This window comes from Citrus sinensis, chromosome 1 (assembly GCF_022201045.2).
Source record: "Citrus sinensis cultivar Valencia sweet orange chromosome 1, DVS_A1.0, whole genome shotgun sequence".
Taxonomy (NCBI): domain Eukaryota; kingdom Viridiplantae; phylum Streptophyta; class Magnoliopsida; order Sapindales; family Rutaceae; genus Citrus; species Citrus sinensis.
The window spans coordinates 9,699,872-9,720,196 of record NC_068556.1 but is presented as its reverse complement, the minus strand read 5'-3'; the positions used below and the strand labels follow the sequence as shown (position 1 = coordinate 9,720,196).

Genomic DNA, 20,325 nt, shown 5'->3' with positions numbered 1-20,325 from the left:
TATTTTTTTAATTTAGTTATTATTTAATTCCTATATTATGAAAAATACTCCAAAACACTATTGTCATGAATTTTTATATTCGCAGTGTTATTTTTTCTTTGTTTTTATAATAACATATAGCTTAGGCTGATAGAATTGATATTATTGTAAAAGTAAAGACAAAATAACAAAAGAATGTAAAGAAATTAATTTATAAAATATTTTAAAAATATAAAAAATAAACGGAACCTAAAATATGAGGCAAACTAACATTAATTACCCTTTATACTTGCCAAAATAACCAATTTTGACCGTATTTTGCTTTTGGTCGATGACTAAAGCTCAAAGAGAGAGAATTGCATTTAGTCCATTTGGACCACTTCTATAGTTGAAATTCGATATATTTATTATTATTTCAACTCCATATTTCTTAAACAATAACACTATAATTTCCCATATGTTCCACGTTATTTGTGTATCTATTTACTTCTTGGTATTTCTTTGACTTACGTGTTTCCTCACTTTGGGTCTTACTTTTTTCTCAATTCATTTGAGAAACTTATTACTCATTAATTAACATGTGATTGGACTATCGTTATTATCACTAGTTAGTTTTTCTCCAAGATAAATTACAAATGCAATCTTGATCTCAATATTCATCCCACCAAACACGAGCAACTTATTTAATCTTTTAAATGAAAAATACCTTAACAAAATCATCTGGAATTTCCTTCATTGCTTGCGAATGGCGGCCCGTATATATGATAGTGATATTGTGTATGGTTACATAATTTCGACAAAAATTTCAACGTTATAAACTTTTTCTTCAACAGATATCGATAACTAACGATTGATATGGATAAAGACGAAAAGGTTGATCATTGTTGGTGGCGGCTAATTCGTTCCTTCTATGAGTTTATATTTTTTAAAAATAGATTTAAAACATTATGAATTTAATTAGATCATTAAAATATATGATACGATCCGTCCGAAACCAGTCATAGTACTGGATTAATACGTCCTAAATACAATACCAGACAATCGAATACAATCAATTATATAAAAATATAGGGTAAAAGCTCATTTAGTCCATGTATTTTAAGATTAGTATCTATTTAGTTCCTATATTTTTAAAAATATCTCGAAACATCCCTACCTTTCAATTGATACCTTTACCGTTATTTTTTTATTTCTTTTGGCTTATTTTTATAATATCACCCTTTAATCATAATTTTTTTGTTTGAACATTAATAAAAATAAAATAATTCAATTACTAATTTAATCCTAAAAAATAAAAATAAAAATTAATATTAATTTTTAATCGTACAAAATTGTATGCAAACTACCAAGTGTGCAAACGGTGCTTGCAAAAAAATGAATATAATTTTTTTATTTTTTAGGGTTAAATTAGTAATTGAATTTTTTTTTTATTAATGACCAAAAAAATTATTATAAAAGGGTAATATTGTAAAAGTAAGCTAAAAGAAATGAAAAGTAACGGTAGGGGTATCAATACTTTAATAGCATGGATGTTTCGTTGTATTTTTAAAAATATAAGAACTAAATGAACACTAATTTTAAAATACATGAACTAAATAAACTTTTACCTAAAAATATATTACAACGCCAACTGGCGAACCCACCGTTAAAGCTCAGCCCACGAGGGATGAGGAGTAAGAGCGCAATAGAGTGGTACTCTTGGGCCGTGGCCTATTCCGCATAGATGGTTGGACCTTGGATCATATGTTCATATGAGGATGCTGGATGCACCCCTCTGAAAGTGTTGGGTTTGTTTTAGAAAATGTACCCGAATTCTGAATACACCGTTTCGCACCAATGAACTTTTAAATTTTTATTTGAAGTTTTGCTTATTGATACCACATTTGAGTTTCAAATTCGTCATTTTTTCACATCATCTTCTTTACTCTGATGTCTATAATCACTTCTGTGCAATGATTGGTTGGATGGAATGGAGGAGGGACTAGAGATTCCTACATGTAATCATTTTTTTTCTCTCCTCAAAATGAGGAATTTTGATTCTTTTAGGAGGAATTCGAGTTCCTCGTTATTTTGTCACTCCCGATCCTGAAACTATCTGTTTTATAAACTGCGTCAAGCACCTGTATGAGCGGTGCATATATTCCAAATTTCATCTACACTGATGTATTTTTTATTAAATGAGTGGTGTGCGTGTGATAATATACTATTAGATGGTCATTTTGGTTACTAAGTTGCTAAATGTTAATATTTACATTTTAGACTTTTAATATTTTACTTCAATATTATTTTATCTAGTTATTAATTTTAACTGTTAAAACATTAGAAAAAATAATCAATACTCATATGGGTTAGTGAGTGGACAAGGGTGTTAGTATTTTTAGACGGGTACTCAACCTGTCCAATCAATGAGCATAAAAAATTATAGCTGTAACTGTTATTTTTAATAAAACTAGGGTAAAATTAGATCAAATGTCTAGCCTTAGTATAACGGACGCCGTACCCATGGGAATTTTTTGCCATCCCTAGTGTCTCCGCCAATGGATATGGGAAATTTAGCCAACATCCTTCTTGAAGCATTAAGAAAGTCGTGTTAGAGCTTTCTATGGTTCAAGGGAAGAGCATCTGCAAAAATACTCAAGAAAGAAAATTATAAAAAAAATATGTTAGGAAAATACATAAGGAAGGACTCTATAATAAAGGCCTAACTTATTTTAATTGTTCTTATTCTCTATATATTGTTTATACTTAAATGAAATGTCACTCCCTCTACCTCGATCTCCATTTACATCAATGCTTGGTCTGCTTTTTTAACAAAAAAATAGAGAATCTGTTTACTCATGGACTTTCTTTTAAGTTGAAATTCTATCAATTGATATGCATATCACATGTTATGGATATTGCATTAAAAATCGAAACCTCACAACTGAAATGATGGTGATTATCTTTTAATGTACAACTGTGTATATAACAACAACAATAATAATAATAATAAACAATTAATTAAACTATTGCACGACGTAAAAGCAATAAGATAAATTTATAATTTTAATATAAGTTTTATTTTTTAGATAATAAAATAATATAATATGATAATCACGTATAAGTAATATATATAATTTTGACATTTATCAAACAAGTCCATAGTCGTATTAAATACTAAAACCTATGTCCTTTGCTAACCATATTATTTAATAAATTCTGCACAAACCCACATATCGCCTAAGTGAATATGGGCCTCAATAAATTTACTAGATAATTACTTAATTAGCCTAGATTGTAACTCATACCTTCCACCCCACATCCTCTGGAGTAAGCCCCAAAAGAGTGGCTTGAGTCCACTTATATTGCATGAGAAACACATTTAGCGCATGATGAGTGATATGATGCAGAGCACATGGCAAGTAGGGATGGCAAAAATCCCCACGGGGACGGGTATCCTCGGGGATTTTTCCCATTCGGGGAGGGTATAGGGATAATTTTATACCTAATTTTTTATTCGGGGAGGGGACAGGGAAAATTTTTTACCCAATTTTTTATTCGGGGAGGGGACAGGGATGAGGTGAAATCCCCATCCCCTACCCATTTCCCCATTTTTATTTTTAATTTTATTTTTATTTTTAAAATTACTAATAAATAAATAACAAAATTATAAATATTGTTAAAAATAATAAATATCAAAATATTTATATTATTAAATGCTAATAGGTATCCTACATTAGCTCGAATTGCTAGAGATATTTTGGCAATTCCAATTACAACAGTTGCTTCTGAATCAGCTTTTAGCACCGGTGGTAGAGTTGTGAGCCCACACCATAACAAACTTCATCCAAGCACATTGGAGGCCTTAATGTGCTGTCAAAGTTGGTTACGAGCTTACAATAACAATATGAGTTTATTTTACATTGTGATTATATTATACAGTTATTAATATTTGCACTTATAAGTTATTTTACTTATATTATTTTCATTGTTTTATAATTATTTTAATAATTTATATTTTGAATGCGACTTTGTAATGGATCAATATTAATGTAAGATATATTTTGAACTTTATTTTTATCTGAATTTTTTATTTCAATATGATTAATTTAAAATCAAAAATAAAAATAATGTATTAGACTATTAGTTATTCGGGGACCAGGGACCCTCGGGGATCCCCTGTTATTATTCGGGGAGGGGATGAGGATTCTCTCAAGTAATTCTGACGGGGACGGGGAGGGAACGGGGACATATGCAAAATATCGGGGATGGGTATAGGGAGATTGGTCCCCTCCCCTCCCCTCCCCATTGCCATCCCTAATGGCAAGAGACGTGCCTTTGCATGATATCCCGTAAATACAGTTTGCATGTCCTCTATAACATATGAAACTATTTTAGCTACTTACATGTTTGCATGGCATGATTCTACACGTGTAGAATATTACGTGGCAATTCGTATGATAGCTTTCATATTAAATTGTGTGTGTTTGATAACGAATTTTAAGTGTATTCATTATCACGGCTTCAGGGCCTTTTGTAATAGTCTTATTTGTCTATACTTTGACAAGAACTCAATCTTATTTTACCTTAATTTCGGACATAAGAACATGAGTCTTTGCTTAAGGATTTTTGTGTATCTACATCTCTTATCCCTCTCAACTAGAGATGGCAAAAGAATTCGAACTTGATCCAACTTGGCTAGGTTTGTCCGATGATGGGAGGGACAGGCTCGGGCTTACATGAAAAGTTCGAGCTAGCCATTAACCTTAAATTTTGTTTGTACTTTCTAAATACACCCATGTTTAATTCTAAAATGTACTCATAACTAATTTTATATTTCCCATTTGTAACTAAAATCCTAAAATCTTAAGGTCCTAATCCAAGATGCCACTATTTTTTTAAATTAACTGTAAAAAATATTTACAATTTTATTTCCCAAAGAACTTATAAAAAATTTAGCCTTAGAAAATGCTTAGCTTTTACCGGGTTCATTTTTCCATCTAGGGCTTGGACCAGCCCATTTTGAATTCAAAACTCTTAATTCTAAATTAAAATACGTTCCTTTGAACTTAAACCCTTCACCTATTGCTTCTATTGCATATGAGACCAATTAATTGAACTACCCTTTCGAGATTTAAAAATATATATATTTATTGATTGGTGTGTTGTGGATCAAATTAGAAAGTATTAATCAGACATGCATACAAACAACATAAGTGATATAAGAATGATAAGAATGATAAGAATCAAGCAAATGTATGGAAGGCAAGCTACGAGTGCCTTTGCATCACGTTATTGATGGGAATGAATATTCAATGATATTGCCACCTATTTATTGTACTAAGCTTGCACCGTTGAAATGTTGACAAGTTGATTGTTGTCACAACATGAAGTATGTAACATAACTTTTGTATTAATAAGTGTAAAACACACTATATAAACTAAGTGGTGTAGAGTTATTTTCACAATATTCCCCCTAGATATCCACCACTTCATGATAATTGTACTCAACCTCTGCTCAAGAAAAATCCTATGAGATAAAAATACCAAGCAAAAGAAATATAATTCAATGCATTATAAAGTAACGTTGGATATGCTTCAATATTGCCTTAATTAAAAACCTCTACTAGTAAAACCTAGTGGGACCAAAATCTACTCAAAGGAAAAGGAGTACAATGCACATATATTTAGATTATTTGCATAAATTTTTGTCCAGAAAGATTATATTCTCTTTTATCAGAGTTTCCCCTTACTGGCATGCTAATACAGTATACTATCTTCTCACATGTTGATGTTGGGAAAACTTTGTTAATAATCTAGCAAAACTATAAGCGAAATATATCGTGTCTATATACAATTTTATAGGGTTCATAAAAATATCTTGCATACGCATCATCGACAAGATTTGAAATTTTTGCCAGTTCACAAGACAAAATTTGTATTTCAATATTTACTTGTGAACACAAAAATCATTAATGACCGTGTTATGTACAATCCAACATTTCATGTATAAGTAAAAGCTTTTTGTCGATTTTAGCCTACACCTCTTCATTTTTCTTCTCTACTATAAGAAGACATGAGATTAGGTCTGAATGCTTCTTGTACTCTTGTGCTCGAAATTTTTGCTGTAGAACTATATTTGAGGCAGGGAAAGTTATGAATGTTTTCTCCCGCATATCTTCATCAGTGATCTTATCACCACACAATTTTAATTGTGAAGTAATTCTTAATACATTAGAATTATATTCATCGATTGTCTTGAAGTCTTGCAGTTTAAGTTTTATCCATTCATTACGAGTGTTTGGAAGGATTATTGACTTCAAGTGGCTATACCTCTCATACAAACCGTTTCAAAGGATATATAGATTCTTTATAGCGAGAAATTCACTTCCTAGTGCTTGATGGAGGTGATGGTAAAGAAAAATCATAGTTTTAGCATAATCTCAAGGATTTTTAAAAATTTTTTTTTTTGCAGCTTTAATTGTATCACCAATACCCATAGCATCTAGGTGGATCTCAACATCGAGGAAACAAAATAGGTTAGACATATTGCACTAGTATAACAACAATATTTATCAATCAATAAAATAAAATAATAATAACTGTGTTTTGTTTTTTGATATGGGAGGTCTAATTTAATGGCAACTACATACATAGTATACTTGTAAGGATATTTTTATTAAATAAACAGTTAAAATAAATATTAAAGAGTTTAAGGGAATATGATATTTCCTACAGTAGAGCATAGTCGTGCTGTAACATGCAAGCGTGTGGAAGACAAGCTACGGTGGCTCTGTTTCACGTTATTGATGGGAATGAATATTACAAAGAAATTGCCACCTATTTATACTACGCTTGCACCCTTGAAATATGCCAAGTGGCAAGAGTTTGATTGCTGTTACAACATGAAAGAGTTTGATTGCTAAAATTACTGGAGCATTAGGAATCACATAAACTTGATCACAAGCTAATTGACGAGATGGTAACCACATATTAATTATCACTTAATTGTTAATCCCAATTGTTGAGATGATTAGTCAACAGCAGCAGATCAAGGGCTGAGATTAACTTGACTAGGATTGATGAGATGGATAAATTCGTTAGATTGTTATTGATTGAATGTAACTTAACCAATAGATAATTGACAGTTGTTATGAAGGTTGTTATCACTGTTAATAAGTAGTATAAGTTGATTAATTAGTGATTGTATCAATTAATTCGAGATTAATAAAGCTTTCTGTTTCAGTTCATTTTCTTTCTTCTTTCTGTCACTTTCCTGCTAGCCAAACACACCGCATGCTTAAGATCCATGAATTCTAAGTTGGTATCAGAGCCAGATGGCATCGTCAAGCTCAAATCAAACCACAGCTGTTTCATATACCTTTCTTACACCAATTAAGCTCGACAGATCAAACTATATGATCTGGAAAATGCAAGTATTGGCATCCATTCAGGGAAATGGATTAGAAGGATACATTGATGGTTCAATCACAGCACCATACTCTGATCAGAGGATTCCAAACTCTGAATTTGTGATATGGAAGCGAACCGATCAGCAGCTACTAGGTTGGTTACTCTCTTCAATGACTGAGAGTGTTCTCGGAATTGTCCTTGGATGCAAAACTTCTTTTGAAGTCTGGAGGGCTCTGGAAAAACTTTCTGGATCACAAAACAAAACCAGAGCATTACAACTGAAGAATCAAATGATGATGACAAAGAAGAATGATTTGAGTGTCTATGACTATTTTCACAAAATGAAAAGCATAGCAGATATCATGGCAGCAGCAGGAGCACCAATGAGTGACTATGACTTTATGATAAGTGTATTAGGAGGAATTGGTTCAGAATTCAATCCTGTAGCAGTTTTGATCACAGGAAGAGGACTAGATCTCGATTTATCAGAATCACTTTCTATGTTAATGACACATGAGGGAATGCTAGAACAACAAGCTTTGGCAGAAACAATGGATGCAAATTTAGCTTTTGCTGTAAATTTTGTTAAGAAAGGGAACAATAAGAAAAAAGGTTTTGGCACATACAACACAAAATTTGGTTTCAATCAAGATGCAGCAAGATCTAAAAATTCTGGATACATGATGAGGAAATTTTAGATCCAATCAAGGAGGGATGTTTTATAGAGAAAGGAAAGGTGGAAGAGGAAATAATATGTATGGAGGAAGATCTTGGAATCAAGGTGGGAGAACTCAAATGCCTGGAAATTTTTCGCAGCCATATCAACCTAGATGCCAAGTGTGTTTCACCATAGGACATACTGTTGATATCTGCAAGGATAGGTTCAACAAGGATTTTACTCCAGCCATGAGATATCCACATCAAAGCAATTACAATCAAGGTTTTAATTAAGGCTACAATCAAAGAAGTATGTCAGCTTATATGGCAACACCAGAAACTGTAATGGATGATGGCTGGTACCTGGACAACGGAGCAACTCACCACTTAACCAATGATCTCAGCAATATCAACATCAGTGAACCTTATGAAGGTAATGAAAAGCTTATAATTGGAAATGGATACGGTCTTACTATTTCACATATAAGAAGTACTCATTTAGCAGTTGGAAATTACAAATTGTTGCTCAAAAATCTTTTGTTTGTGCCACACATCACAAAAAATCTTTTAAGCATTTCTAAGCCAACCTCTGATAATTCCTTGATCATTGAATTTTGTGGAAATACTTGCTTTCTCAAGGACAAGAAGAAGAAGATAGTTTTGCTGGAGGGTGTGGCTATGAAGGGGCTGTATAAGCTGAAACTTGAGCCTGGAAGTAAAATTCATCAACCCTTATTTTCTGTTGCAAATAAAGAGTCATGTTCAGTTCCTATGTCTATGATGTCACATTGTTCAGATGATTTGCAGTCCTGTTTTAGTACAAATACTCAAGCTAAAGTTGCTCAAAACTTCTCTAGAAATTGTTTGTTGTCTCATTCCAGTACAGCTTCCAGCAGTTCAATAAATATCTTACATAGGCAACTTGGTCATCCTAGTTCAAAAGTCATGAAACATGTACTTACCAATTGTAAACATTTGCAATTCAGCAATAAAACTCAGATTCCAGATTTTTGTGATGCCTGTCAATATGGAAAAGTTCATAAATTGCATTTTGGAGTAACTGAAAACAAAACAGCCTTACCTCTAGAACTTATCCATACTGACTTATGGGGTCTAGCACCCATTACCTCTCTCAATGGTTATAAATACTATATCAGTTTCATTGATGATTATAATAGATATACCTGGATTTATCCTTTAAAAGCCAAGTCTCAAGCTTTGTCTGTTTTTATTACCTTTCGAACTCAAGTTGAAAAGCAATTTGAAACAACCATTAAAGTCCTACAATTAGATTGGGGAGGTGAATTCAGGTCCTTTGTGCCTTATCTTTAAAAACATGGAATTTTATTCCAACATCCCTGCCCTCACACACATCACCAGAATGGGACAGTAGAGAGAAAACACAGACATCTTGTTGAGATGGGTTTAACTCTTCTTGCACAAGCTAAATTACCTCTCAGTTTCTGGTGGGAAGCATTCTCAACATCTGCTTTTCTTATCAATCGATTACCATCCTCTGTTCTGCCATCCTATCAATCTCCCTATGAAATCCTTTTCAAACACAAGCCTGACTATGCTTTTCTAAAATGTTTTGGCTGTTCATATTTTCCATATTTGAGGTTCTATAACAAACACAAATTCAATTATCATACTACTAAGTGTTTGTTTATTGGTTATAGTCCAAATCACAAAGGTTATAAGTGTCTAAGCGCCAAAGGTGTTGTCTATGTTGCTAGGCATGTTGTGTTTAATGAGTCAGAATCTCCTTTTTCTACTAACTCTATGTTCTCTAAACAACCTTCAAACTCTGCTTCTGAATATAGACATCCTATGTTTAAGGTCTTTTCAGTGTCAGTTCCACTTCTTGATCCTTCAAGCTCAAGTGACAACATTATACACCAGCTTCAGATGCCTGCAACTTCAGTTTCTTCCTCTTCATCCAATTCCTCATCACCTTTTTCTCAGCCTACACATCCACATCATTTATCCTCTCATAACTCTCTATCTATCTCCCACAACTCCCCACATCATCATCAATCACCTAATCCAGCTCCACTGCCAACTCATCCAATGCTCACAAGAGCAAAAACATGAGTTTTTAAGCCCAAGTTTCTTGCTTATTCTTCTTTTCTTGGAGAACAAGAACCTGCTTCAGTCTCTCAAGCTCTTTCAGATTCCAAATGGAAGACAGCCATGCAGATTGAGTATAATGCCCTTATGGAAAACCAAACTTGGACTCTTGTTCCAGCCTCTCAAGCTACTAAAATTGTTGGTTGTAAATGGGTTTTTCGCATTAAGTACAATGCAGACGGTTCTATTTCTAAGTATAAAGCATGGTTGGTAGCAAAAGGTTTTCATCAAACACCTGGTATTGACTACTTTGAGACTTTTAGCTCTGTGGTGAAACAATCAACTGTGAGGATTATACTTAGTCTTACTGTGATGAAGGGCTGGAAAATCAGATAAATCGACATCAACAATGCTTTCCTTAATGGAGAACTCAATGAAGATGTCTACATGTTTCAGCCTGAGGGTTTTGTTCAATCTCCATCTAGTCATGTCTGTAAGCTGCATAAGGCTCTTTATGGTCTGAAACAGGCTCCCAGAGCCTGGTTTGACAAGCTAAGGAAAGCAATGTTGCAGTGGGGGGTTTCAGAACTCCAAAGCAGACTCATCCTTGTTCATCAAACATGAATCTGGAGGTATTGTGATTGTATTAGTATATGTGGATGACATATTAATTACTGGAGATAACAATACAATAATTGAAACATTCATCAAATACCTTGGAGATACCTTTGCCTTAAAGGATCTTGGTGAGTTCAGCTACTTCCTTGGAATTAAGGTTACACATACTGCAACGGGTAGATTACATCTTTCACAGGCCAAATATGTAAGGGATTTGCTTACAAGAACTGACATGGAAAATTGCAGAGAAAGTGATACTCCAATGAGTACAGGACAAAAACTAAGAAGAGCAGGGAATGATGATAACTTGATTGTTAATGTTACTGAATATAGAAGTATAATAGGTGCTCTGCAGTATCTGGTGCTCACAAGGCCAGAACTTGCTTTTTCAGTGAATAAGTTGAGTCAATTTCTTGCTGCACCAACTGAGAAACACTGGATTGCTTGTAAGAAAATTCTAAGATATTTGAAGGCAACTAAAGATTTTGGTTTGCTGTTTAAAGCTGGTGATGGAATTAATTTGACAGCATATACAGATGCAGATTGGGCATGTGATGTTGATGATAGGAAATCAGTTGGAGCATATTGTGTATATCTTGGGCAGAATCTTATTTCATGGTCTTCTAAGAAACAACAAACTGTAGCAAGGTCTAGCACAGAGTCAGAGTATAGAGCATTGTCAACAGCTTGTGCAGAAATTGTTTGGATTCAAGCTTTACTTGGAGAACTCAAACTGAAATGCAGCCAAATACCAGTCATCTGGTGTGACAACAATGGAGCAGCTGCATTAGCAACAAATCCAGTATATCATGCAAAAACCAAGCACATAGAGTTTGATGTGCATTTCATAAGAGAAAAGGTAACAGGCAAACAAGTGGAGATCAAGTATGTACCAAGTGAATGGAATGTTGCAGATGTGCTTACAAAGCCTATGGCTTACTCCTTTTTCAATTACTATAGAGACAAGCTTAATGTTGTTCCACGACTGTTAAGCTTGAGAAGGGGTGTTGAGATGATTAGTCAACAGCAGCAGATTAAGGGTTGAGATTAACTTAACTAGGATTGATGAGCTAGATAGCTAAGCTGGGTAAATTCGTTAGATTGTTATTGATTGAATGTAACTTAGCCAATAGATAATTGATAGCTGTTATGAAGGTTGTTATTACTGTTAATGAGTAGTATAAGTTGATTAATGAGTGATTGTATCAATTAATTCGAGATTAATAAAGCTCTCTGTTTCAGTCATTTTCTTTCTTCTTTCTGTCACTTTCCTGCTAGCCAAACACACTGCATGCTTAAGATCCGTGAATTCTAAGTCCAATAAAGACTCTAATAACCTAGCTACTGCCTACAAGTCGTACTCATATGTTATATATATCTTTGCGTCCAATTAATCTTGCCCATGAAATTTTCTCCCACCACCATATTAAGCTTATCTAGAGAAAGATCAAGAGATAGATCTGGTGAAAGATTATGGGACCTAATTTTGCCAATGAGCAAAAAAACTGTCATGTAGCTCAAGGGCTATGGCCCCTCAGATTTTGAAGACCATTCTGAAAACAACCCATGGTTGGACATACCTTATATTACTGGCACAACAAACCAATACTTGATGATTATTTTTCACAATGTCTCCATCGCTGTCTCGGCCTACGACATGTAACAGGAGTGACTAGTAGCCAGCATACGTAGCCCATCTCGTGATCATTAAAATTTTGTGTGTTTTTCTATTTCTTTATCTATTCATTTCGCGCGATATTATCATCTTCTTGTATGGAGACAAAATCTTGCTCCTAGTCTCTCTCTCTATATCTATCTTTTTCTGTAGCTTGAAATATCTAATAGTTGTTATGTTTTAGCTCTACGGGATATTTTTGCCATGGTTTATTAAGGTTTAATTATATTGCTTCACAAGTATCTCCTGAGGCTTGGTAAAGTGATTAAAAAAAAAAAAATTTAACTGGTCATTCGAATTTAAATCTAGAGAACGATCAGAACTGAAAAGAATCGATTTCCCACTTTCTTTATTCAGTTACTCAAGTTTCATTGTATCCCGTTACTAGCTAGCTAGGCATCGTAAATCGTAATCATATTTTTAGTCGCTGTTCCGTATATTCTAATGTGATAACACTGTAGCTAGCAAAGATATCATTTGATAAAGACATTATTTGGGAACCTTATAATTATAAGTACGAACCGTGTGGTGTCAATTTAAATTAAGTATAAAGAATTACTAAGAAGAGAACAAATTAAATAAAGAGAAATTGTATTTTTTATTTTTCAGTTATCATCGACCCTGCCAAATCCCACACAAATTAAACTGATCATCAGTCAAAGTTGATGCGAAGGCAATATGAACGACCCTTGATTTAGTGCGAGGGGGACTGGCCTCAAAATCTAAAGTTGATAAGAAAATTAATTTTGTAATTCTACTGTTATTTATTCAATGCGGTTCATAAGCCAATTTATACAAGAAAATTAATAAATGATATAAATGAAATATGATCAATCAACGTAATTTGGAAATTTCTTTGATATTTGTATTTCATAATGGTCTTGATACTTGCCTTATATATACTTGTCAAAACGACAATAATACTTACTATGTATAGTCTGTCATAGTACTATTAATTTCGGTTCATAATGATCTTCATTTGTCTTGGTTTGAAAAGATCTTCATCATCATCCTCAAGTGAATCTTCAGAAGCTTTTTGAGTCTCCATTACAAGATTTTTATCTGATGCGAGGAAAATTCAAATTCAAGTACAAACAGTGTAAGAGGATAAACCAAAAATATTGTTCGTTCATGAATAATTACTATGTTCTATTAAATTTTGTTAAAGGAAAGGTAAGCATACAAACCCACAATACTGACACAATCTTTTAAGTATCACAAATGATGCATCCAAAAAGAAATTTAAAACACTGGTCTTTGGGAACATTACTCGCGTATTCAGGGGCAAGGCATGTCCGTGGGAGTGCAAGAACTTAATTAAAGCTTATACCCACATGGCTCATATGTTCCAACTTGGTTCAGGATTGTGAATCCCTTTTGGGTGCATATTTATAACAGCTTTATAGTTTGTTGCATGTGCACTAGCCAGGGCTGAGTATATATCCATGCAAAGACAAATGTATATATCCGGGGACAAAGTAAACAAGGAAGGTGACTACTCATCTTGATTGACAAAACACACGTACATATTGTGCGTTATGGGTAAATTTACCCTTTAATCTTTATCAATTCACACGTATGAAGGTAAATTAAAATTGATGCAGATGGGTGATGTATTTTATAACTTTGGTGTTGGGTAGTGCGGTGGTTTTAGCCAACTATGTATCAATGCCACATAAGTGCTAATCTAAGATTGCATAAGAAAGTTTGTACTAGAGCAAAAGATGTATCATTACAAGTATTTTTATAAGAGCGAGAAATTCTTGGATATGTTGATCAAATATGCGGGTATTTTTTCAATAGTTTTCTATCAAACGAGTATTTATAACAATACACAATTAAAATTTTAATTATCTATCTATTTTTATCAATAACTACTAGTTAAAACTGTTAAAAAGTCATCACAAAAATCAAAGATGAGAGAGAGTAATAAATGCATTTCAGTGTAGACAAATTAAATAATTGCATGTTCATGTGAGCTACTTTGCATGCAATGATGCAAACTAGAGTTGAATATTGTACTATACGTTGGATAGGTGAATTTTCTGAAAAGTTCAAAGTAGTTTCAAATTTTGCCACAGTCAAAATCCTCGGCGCCTATCCCCATTTGGATTAAATTCAAATGTCGTTTCGACTCGCCTTGTCTTTTCCTTTTCCAGTCGCCTTACTCTCTTGCGACAGTAATTCTGCTGCTGCTACAGCCAAAAAATAAGCACAAAACCAATAAAGTGTTGGTTGGACGGGTAATAGAGTCTCCTTAAGTGGTTTGATTAGGTTTACTCCTCAATTCGAGTTAAAGGAAAATTACATTTGTTGGGAGAATCTGTGCCTCTCGATTTAAGCGGATACTTCTAATCTGAATTGTGGTACGAGTTTAAAGGTGTTTCCCACAGTTGAGGTTCTCTTCAAAATACCTCGTGGTCAAAAAAAAAAAAACACAAAAGAAAAGAGGGAAGTCTTTCTTTAATTTTTCTTTTTACATATATCACGTTGATTAACTTATTAATTTGAGGTGAAAATAAATATATTAAATATGGCGATAATGCATGGTTAATTTGATGGCAAGATGAAAGTGTGGGGAAAGGTGCATGCCGAACAATTGTCCCTTGTCTGCAACAGGCATTAATTATGTTTTGACAATACAACTGTACAAGTGGGATAGAGATGCTCGGTTCCCATACAAGTATGACCTATACAAGTCTTCTCACCGTTTATAAAAGAAACAAACACATTATAATTTTTAAACAATTAAGGGGGGATTTGATTCTCTGTTGATATCAGCCCATGTACAGGTTAATTTTTAAAAAATTTTCCTGAAGTTTGGACTTGTTGTAAGTAGATAGCGAGAATTTATTTATTTGTAAAAAATCTCTTACCGTCAGTTAACTTTAACATTGACTGTTAGTTGACTGTGCAAAAACAATATTACCCTTAACAACAATTTGTAGACGGAAATAACTAAAAAAAAAATTAAAATTGTTGGCGCAAAAAGCACAAACCCTATTTTTTGACAATTTTATCCTTGTCAATTTCAAAAATTTACAATATCATAAGTAAAGATTATAACTATTTCATTTTCAAGTTTTTAATTTTATCTTTTTTGTAGAAACTTTAAGAAAATATCAATAATTTAAAGAAGATTTTTAAAATTTTTAATTTTATCTTTCTTGTATGAACTTTAAGAAAATATCAATAATTTAAAGAGGGTAAAATAGCTAACAATTTTAATTTTTTTTTAGTTATTTCCGTCTACAAATTATTGTTAAGGGTAATATTGTCTTTGCATAGTCAACTAACAGTCAATGTTAAAGTTAACTGACGGTAGGGGGTTTTTTACAAATAAATAAATTCTCGCCATCTATTTGCAACAAGTCCAAACCTCAAGGGAGGTTTTTAAAAATTACCCCTCTTGTACATGAGTAAATATAATTACGTGATTGATAATTATTAAATAAAACTATAATAAAAAATAAATTTTAATCATTCATATATATATATATATATATATAGATAGTAAGATTTTTTTAAAAATTTACATTAAGAGAGGATTCATGTTTATGAATGAGATCGTGATTAAGGCGAATTATTTTGTTGGGAGCATAAATTGATCAGGTTCTCATGATTTAAATATTTTTTGTCTAACAAATATTGGTGAGGATATATATCTTTACAAATATTAGTGGAAGTACATTTTCGAATTGGCCTTGGTAGACCTATTAACTATGCTACAAGTGTATGTATTTAAATCTCAGTAGATTTCAAATTGTAATATCTATAGCATATAATCAATTATTAAAGAAAATGAATAAAATACAAATGCAAATACTGTAGACATTGATCATATAAATGCCTCTCATATTTATTGGTCTGTTTATGTTTACACTGCCATTGAAATTATATGAAGATAAATATCTGTGGCCACAGATAAATATAAAGAAGATCGATTATTTATATGTAACCCTAATTCACATGATAAATAAAATCAAACCTGGGTCTGTATCATCATTATTTGTGTGGCTGACATCAAGTTATATCTTGTATATATATTCATTTTGGTTTTTATAGTTATGATTTTGCCAACTGGGGTTGGTGGGGTAAAAAAATATTTAGAGATAGGGTTTTGTTTCTGAGAGTGGTCGCGTGGTTGCACTCCACAATTCTCTTTTGTGGGTTTGTCTTTTTTAAATGTCTGGTTTCATGAAGTCACGTGAAACTCTTATACCTATAGGTCTGCGCAGGCTAGTTAGCATCATTAGCAGCAAAGCAGCTCTCCTTTAAAAGGGTTTTTAGTTTTACTTCTCAATAAGCCTATTAGTCGCATACCTTTTTGTTGCCTTTGATTTCTCCCTCAACTCTTTTTCCATCTTTATTGGACAACAAATAACACTACTTTTTTCCCTTTTTAGCTTCTGTCTCTCTTGATCCCATGACTCCAAATTATCACTTATCACCTGTCACTCCTTTTCCTCTAGAGCTTAAAGAAGATCAACTCTTGAATTTGAATCAACCTCCATCTTCTTCTTCTCCTGCCTCATGTCATAACTTCTTTGAACCAGTTCAACGAGAAGGAGGATTTTATTATAGGGAATCGGTTTTGCTACGACACCCAAAAGAGGTAATTCATTTAGCATGGATTGAGATTTTCTTATGATCTGATTTTTTAAAAATAAAATTCACATTATCGATGATTTGCAGTTACTAAATAGGAATAATTATCTTCGTGAAATAATTTTAATTGTTTGGTTAGTAATTTTACTAAATATGTGATTATCAAAACTAATTATATTTTTTCCCTCTTCTTGATTTTAGGTTAGGATATTATACTCACAAGCTGCTGGATCATGCGATCATCCAGGACCAGCAGTGATGGATGAGAGTGGCAGTGAGAGTACTGGCCTCAAGTTATCCATGAGCTCGGAAAAAGAAGAGAGAAATGATCAAAATCAAAGTGAGAATAGCTCTTCAGTTAAGTGGATGTCTTCAAAGATGAGGTTGATGAAGAAGATGATGTATTCATCACCTGACGCTGCTGCTATGCAAAAGCTTGAAGATCATCAGAAGCAACCACCATCATCATCTTTAGAACCTGACAACGGTAACAACAATAATAACACAAATACAATTAGGGTTTGTGCTGATTGTAACACAACGAAGACCCCTCTTTGGAGGAGTGGACCTAGAGGTCCCAAGGTAACAAAATTGATCTTAAGCATTGAAAAATTACCCATGTTAGTTTTTTTTTTTTTTGTGTATATAATTAATTCTTTGTTTTATTAGTCACTATGCAACGCTTGTGGGATTCGGCAAAGGAAGGCAAGAAGGGCCATGGCAGCAGCTGCGGCAAATGGGACAGCAGTGCAACTTGCAGCTGATGATACATCATCTAATAAGAAGAAGAGTAAGACACCAAGACCAAGTAACAACAATAGCTGCCTTCCATTCAAGAAAAGGTGCAAATACAATTCCAATAGCCCATCACGTGGGAAAAAGAAGCTTTGCAGTTTTGAAGACTTAACCTTAAATTTGAGCAAGAACAATAGTTCAGCTTTACAAAGAGTTTTCCCTCAAGAAGAAAAGGAAGCTGCGATCCTTCTAATGGCTCTATCATATGGGCTTGTTCATGGCTAGCCGAGTTTCTGTTTCTTTCAATTTTCTACTTTTATTATTCCTCTAATTTTTAGATTGTTTTAATTTCTTACTAATTAGTTAAGTTGTGTTAGGATTAATGTAAGACAATATTTTTCCGAGTGAGAGGAAACAAGTAAATTTGAAGTAGAAAAACAAAGGAATCAAATATATGTTGTGGATCTTTATTAGAGGTTGTAGCTAGTTTATTATTGAACAGGTTGATCTCAATAAAATTATGGGTCTCTTGTGCATCTACACATATCTTTGTTTGTTATCCCCATATATATATATAGATTAATTTCTTTTATTTTATGCACTTCAGCTATTTACTTTCAGTTTATGGACAGGGTTATACATTTTTACAAACATTAATAGAAGTTAGATAATATCACTGCCAGCCACTGTCATTTGAATTCTCTCATTGCAATAATGCAAAGCGACCCTTCAGAAATCTGAATGTGATTATGTGATCAAAGATTGCGTAAGTACATCGAGAATTGAGTGGCATACAGCCATACATGGATCGTTTTATTGATAAGCACTTACCATACACAAAAAAGGAAAAGAGAAAGCAACAGTGCTTTAATGACTGAATAAATTGGCCAATCCATTCCAATCATGATGGTGATGATTCAAACCAGCGAGGGATACACCTTTTTGTGTAATTTCTGATATATCACCTAGAAGATAGTACTTTTATCGCAGACCTTATCTCCTGCTCTCTGACCTTCAGTGGTCTTGAAATGTTGTTGGTACAACGAAAACAACTGGACTTGTACTAAGAAATGACCTTGAATTAGATTTGGAGACAGTCACATGTCATGATATATAATGGTGGAATAGTTTTCACGTGGGCCTACACCACTATTAACATTAATTATATTTGTATTCAACTAATAGTTTACTGGCACGTTATTTTGTGTAAAAAAAATAAATTTGTACAAAAATTTGTACCTTCTCAATATATAATATATAATAACCCAATCTCCAAAGCGACAATATTTCTATAAATTATTTTATAAAAATTTGTTTGGCCTAATAATTTTAGTCGGACGAAACACAAAATAATGAATATAAATCATGTAGATACATTCAGTTGTAATATACTATTATGCACGATAATTTGTATGGAAGAATTTATGCTTTTGACATTAGGATGAGGTTATAAATATTACTCTTATTACTCCCAATACTCATCTTCAAAGTTTACAATTTTAGTTTCTACTTTGTACATTCTTTTAACAATTCCTTACTTGAATTGATTGGCACATTTTTCCCTAAAGCATAATGTTGATAATTTGAGTCTTTTCATGGTTGGCGAGTAAATTTTAAAATAAGCATCTTTACTTATACTATACTCTTATAAAATTACTCAACTCACCCAAATTTTTTTTTTTAAAATTAGTTGGTTTAGTGTTTGACTAATTTGTAGGGAAAGAAAATAAATATAAAGTTTTGGGTTTATATATAATTTAACAAAAAGAGTTTAATTTCCTCTTATTAATTTTAATTACGGGTAATATTCTAACTCTATTTGGTCAAAGCAGTCAACAATAATATTTGATAAAAACTACAATTGGCAAAATAGGTCATCGAGTCGTATTCGTGTCATATCAATTTTGTATTGTGTTAAATTTAGGTCGGCCTAAACACGACCCATTTAATAATCGTTTTAAATACTAAGACGCAAACCCAACATGGAAAATCAATGGGTTACCCAATAATCTATTTAATATCTATATATTTAGCACAATTTACATCAAACATTTGTATACTATTTTATACACACCCTCCCCCAAAAAAATTACATATTTACACTATTGAAGTTCTAAATATATATAAAATTTCATAAATGACTGTGTATATGTCCATCTTTCTAGAAAAAAAGTAAAAAGGGAGAGTCATATATAATATTTGAGTTTTAATGACAAAAATGTATAAATTAATTTAAAATAGAAAATATTATTATGTCATTGGTTGGGTAAATGAGTCAATAACTTTAACCCTAACCCAACATAAAAAAAGTTCGTGTTGACCTAGACCCAGCCCATTTAATAATTATGTCAAATTTGACGACTCATACCCATTTATTCAAGTCATGTTAGTATTGCGTAATCGGGTTGTGTTAAATTTTACTAGTTCTAATAAAAACAATTAACCGAATGGGTGCTAACAGCCTATTCTCCATAGTTTTGGGGTAATGCAAAGTATATGATTTTAATGCGCCTGCTAAAAAAATATCCCTAATTATATATTTACTCAAAATAGGTTGTTATTAATTGTAAATTATATCATGATATTTTATA

General features: G+C 32.7%; 1 protein-coding gene across 1 annotated transcript; it reads left to right on the top strand.

Annotated features, from left to right (window-relative positions):
* Positions 1–16,465: 16,465 nt before the first annotated feature.
* Positions 16,466–18,274, top strand: LOC102626980 (putative GATA transcription factor 22). Its single transcript, XM_006475365.4, has 3 exons — positions 16,466–17,006; positions 17,201–17,581; positions 17,669–18,274. The coding sequence occupies exons 1-3, from the start codon at positions 16,818–16,820 to the stop codon at positions 18,017–18,019; spliced, it is 921 nt and encodes a 306-aa protein (XP_006475428.1). The 5' UTR covers positions 16,466–16,817; the 3' UTR covers positions 18,020–18,274.
* Positions 18,275–20,325: the final 2,051 nt, after the last annotated feature.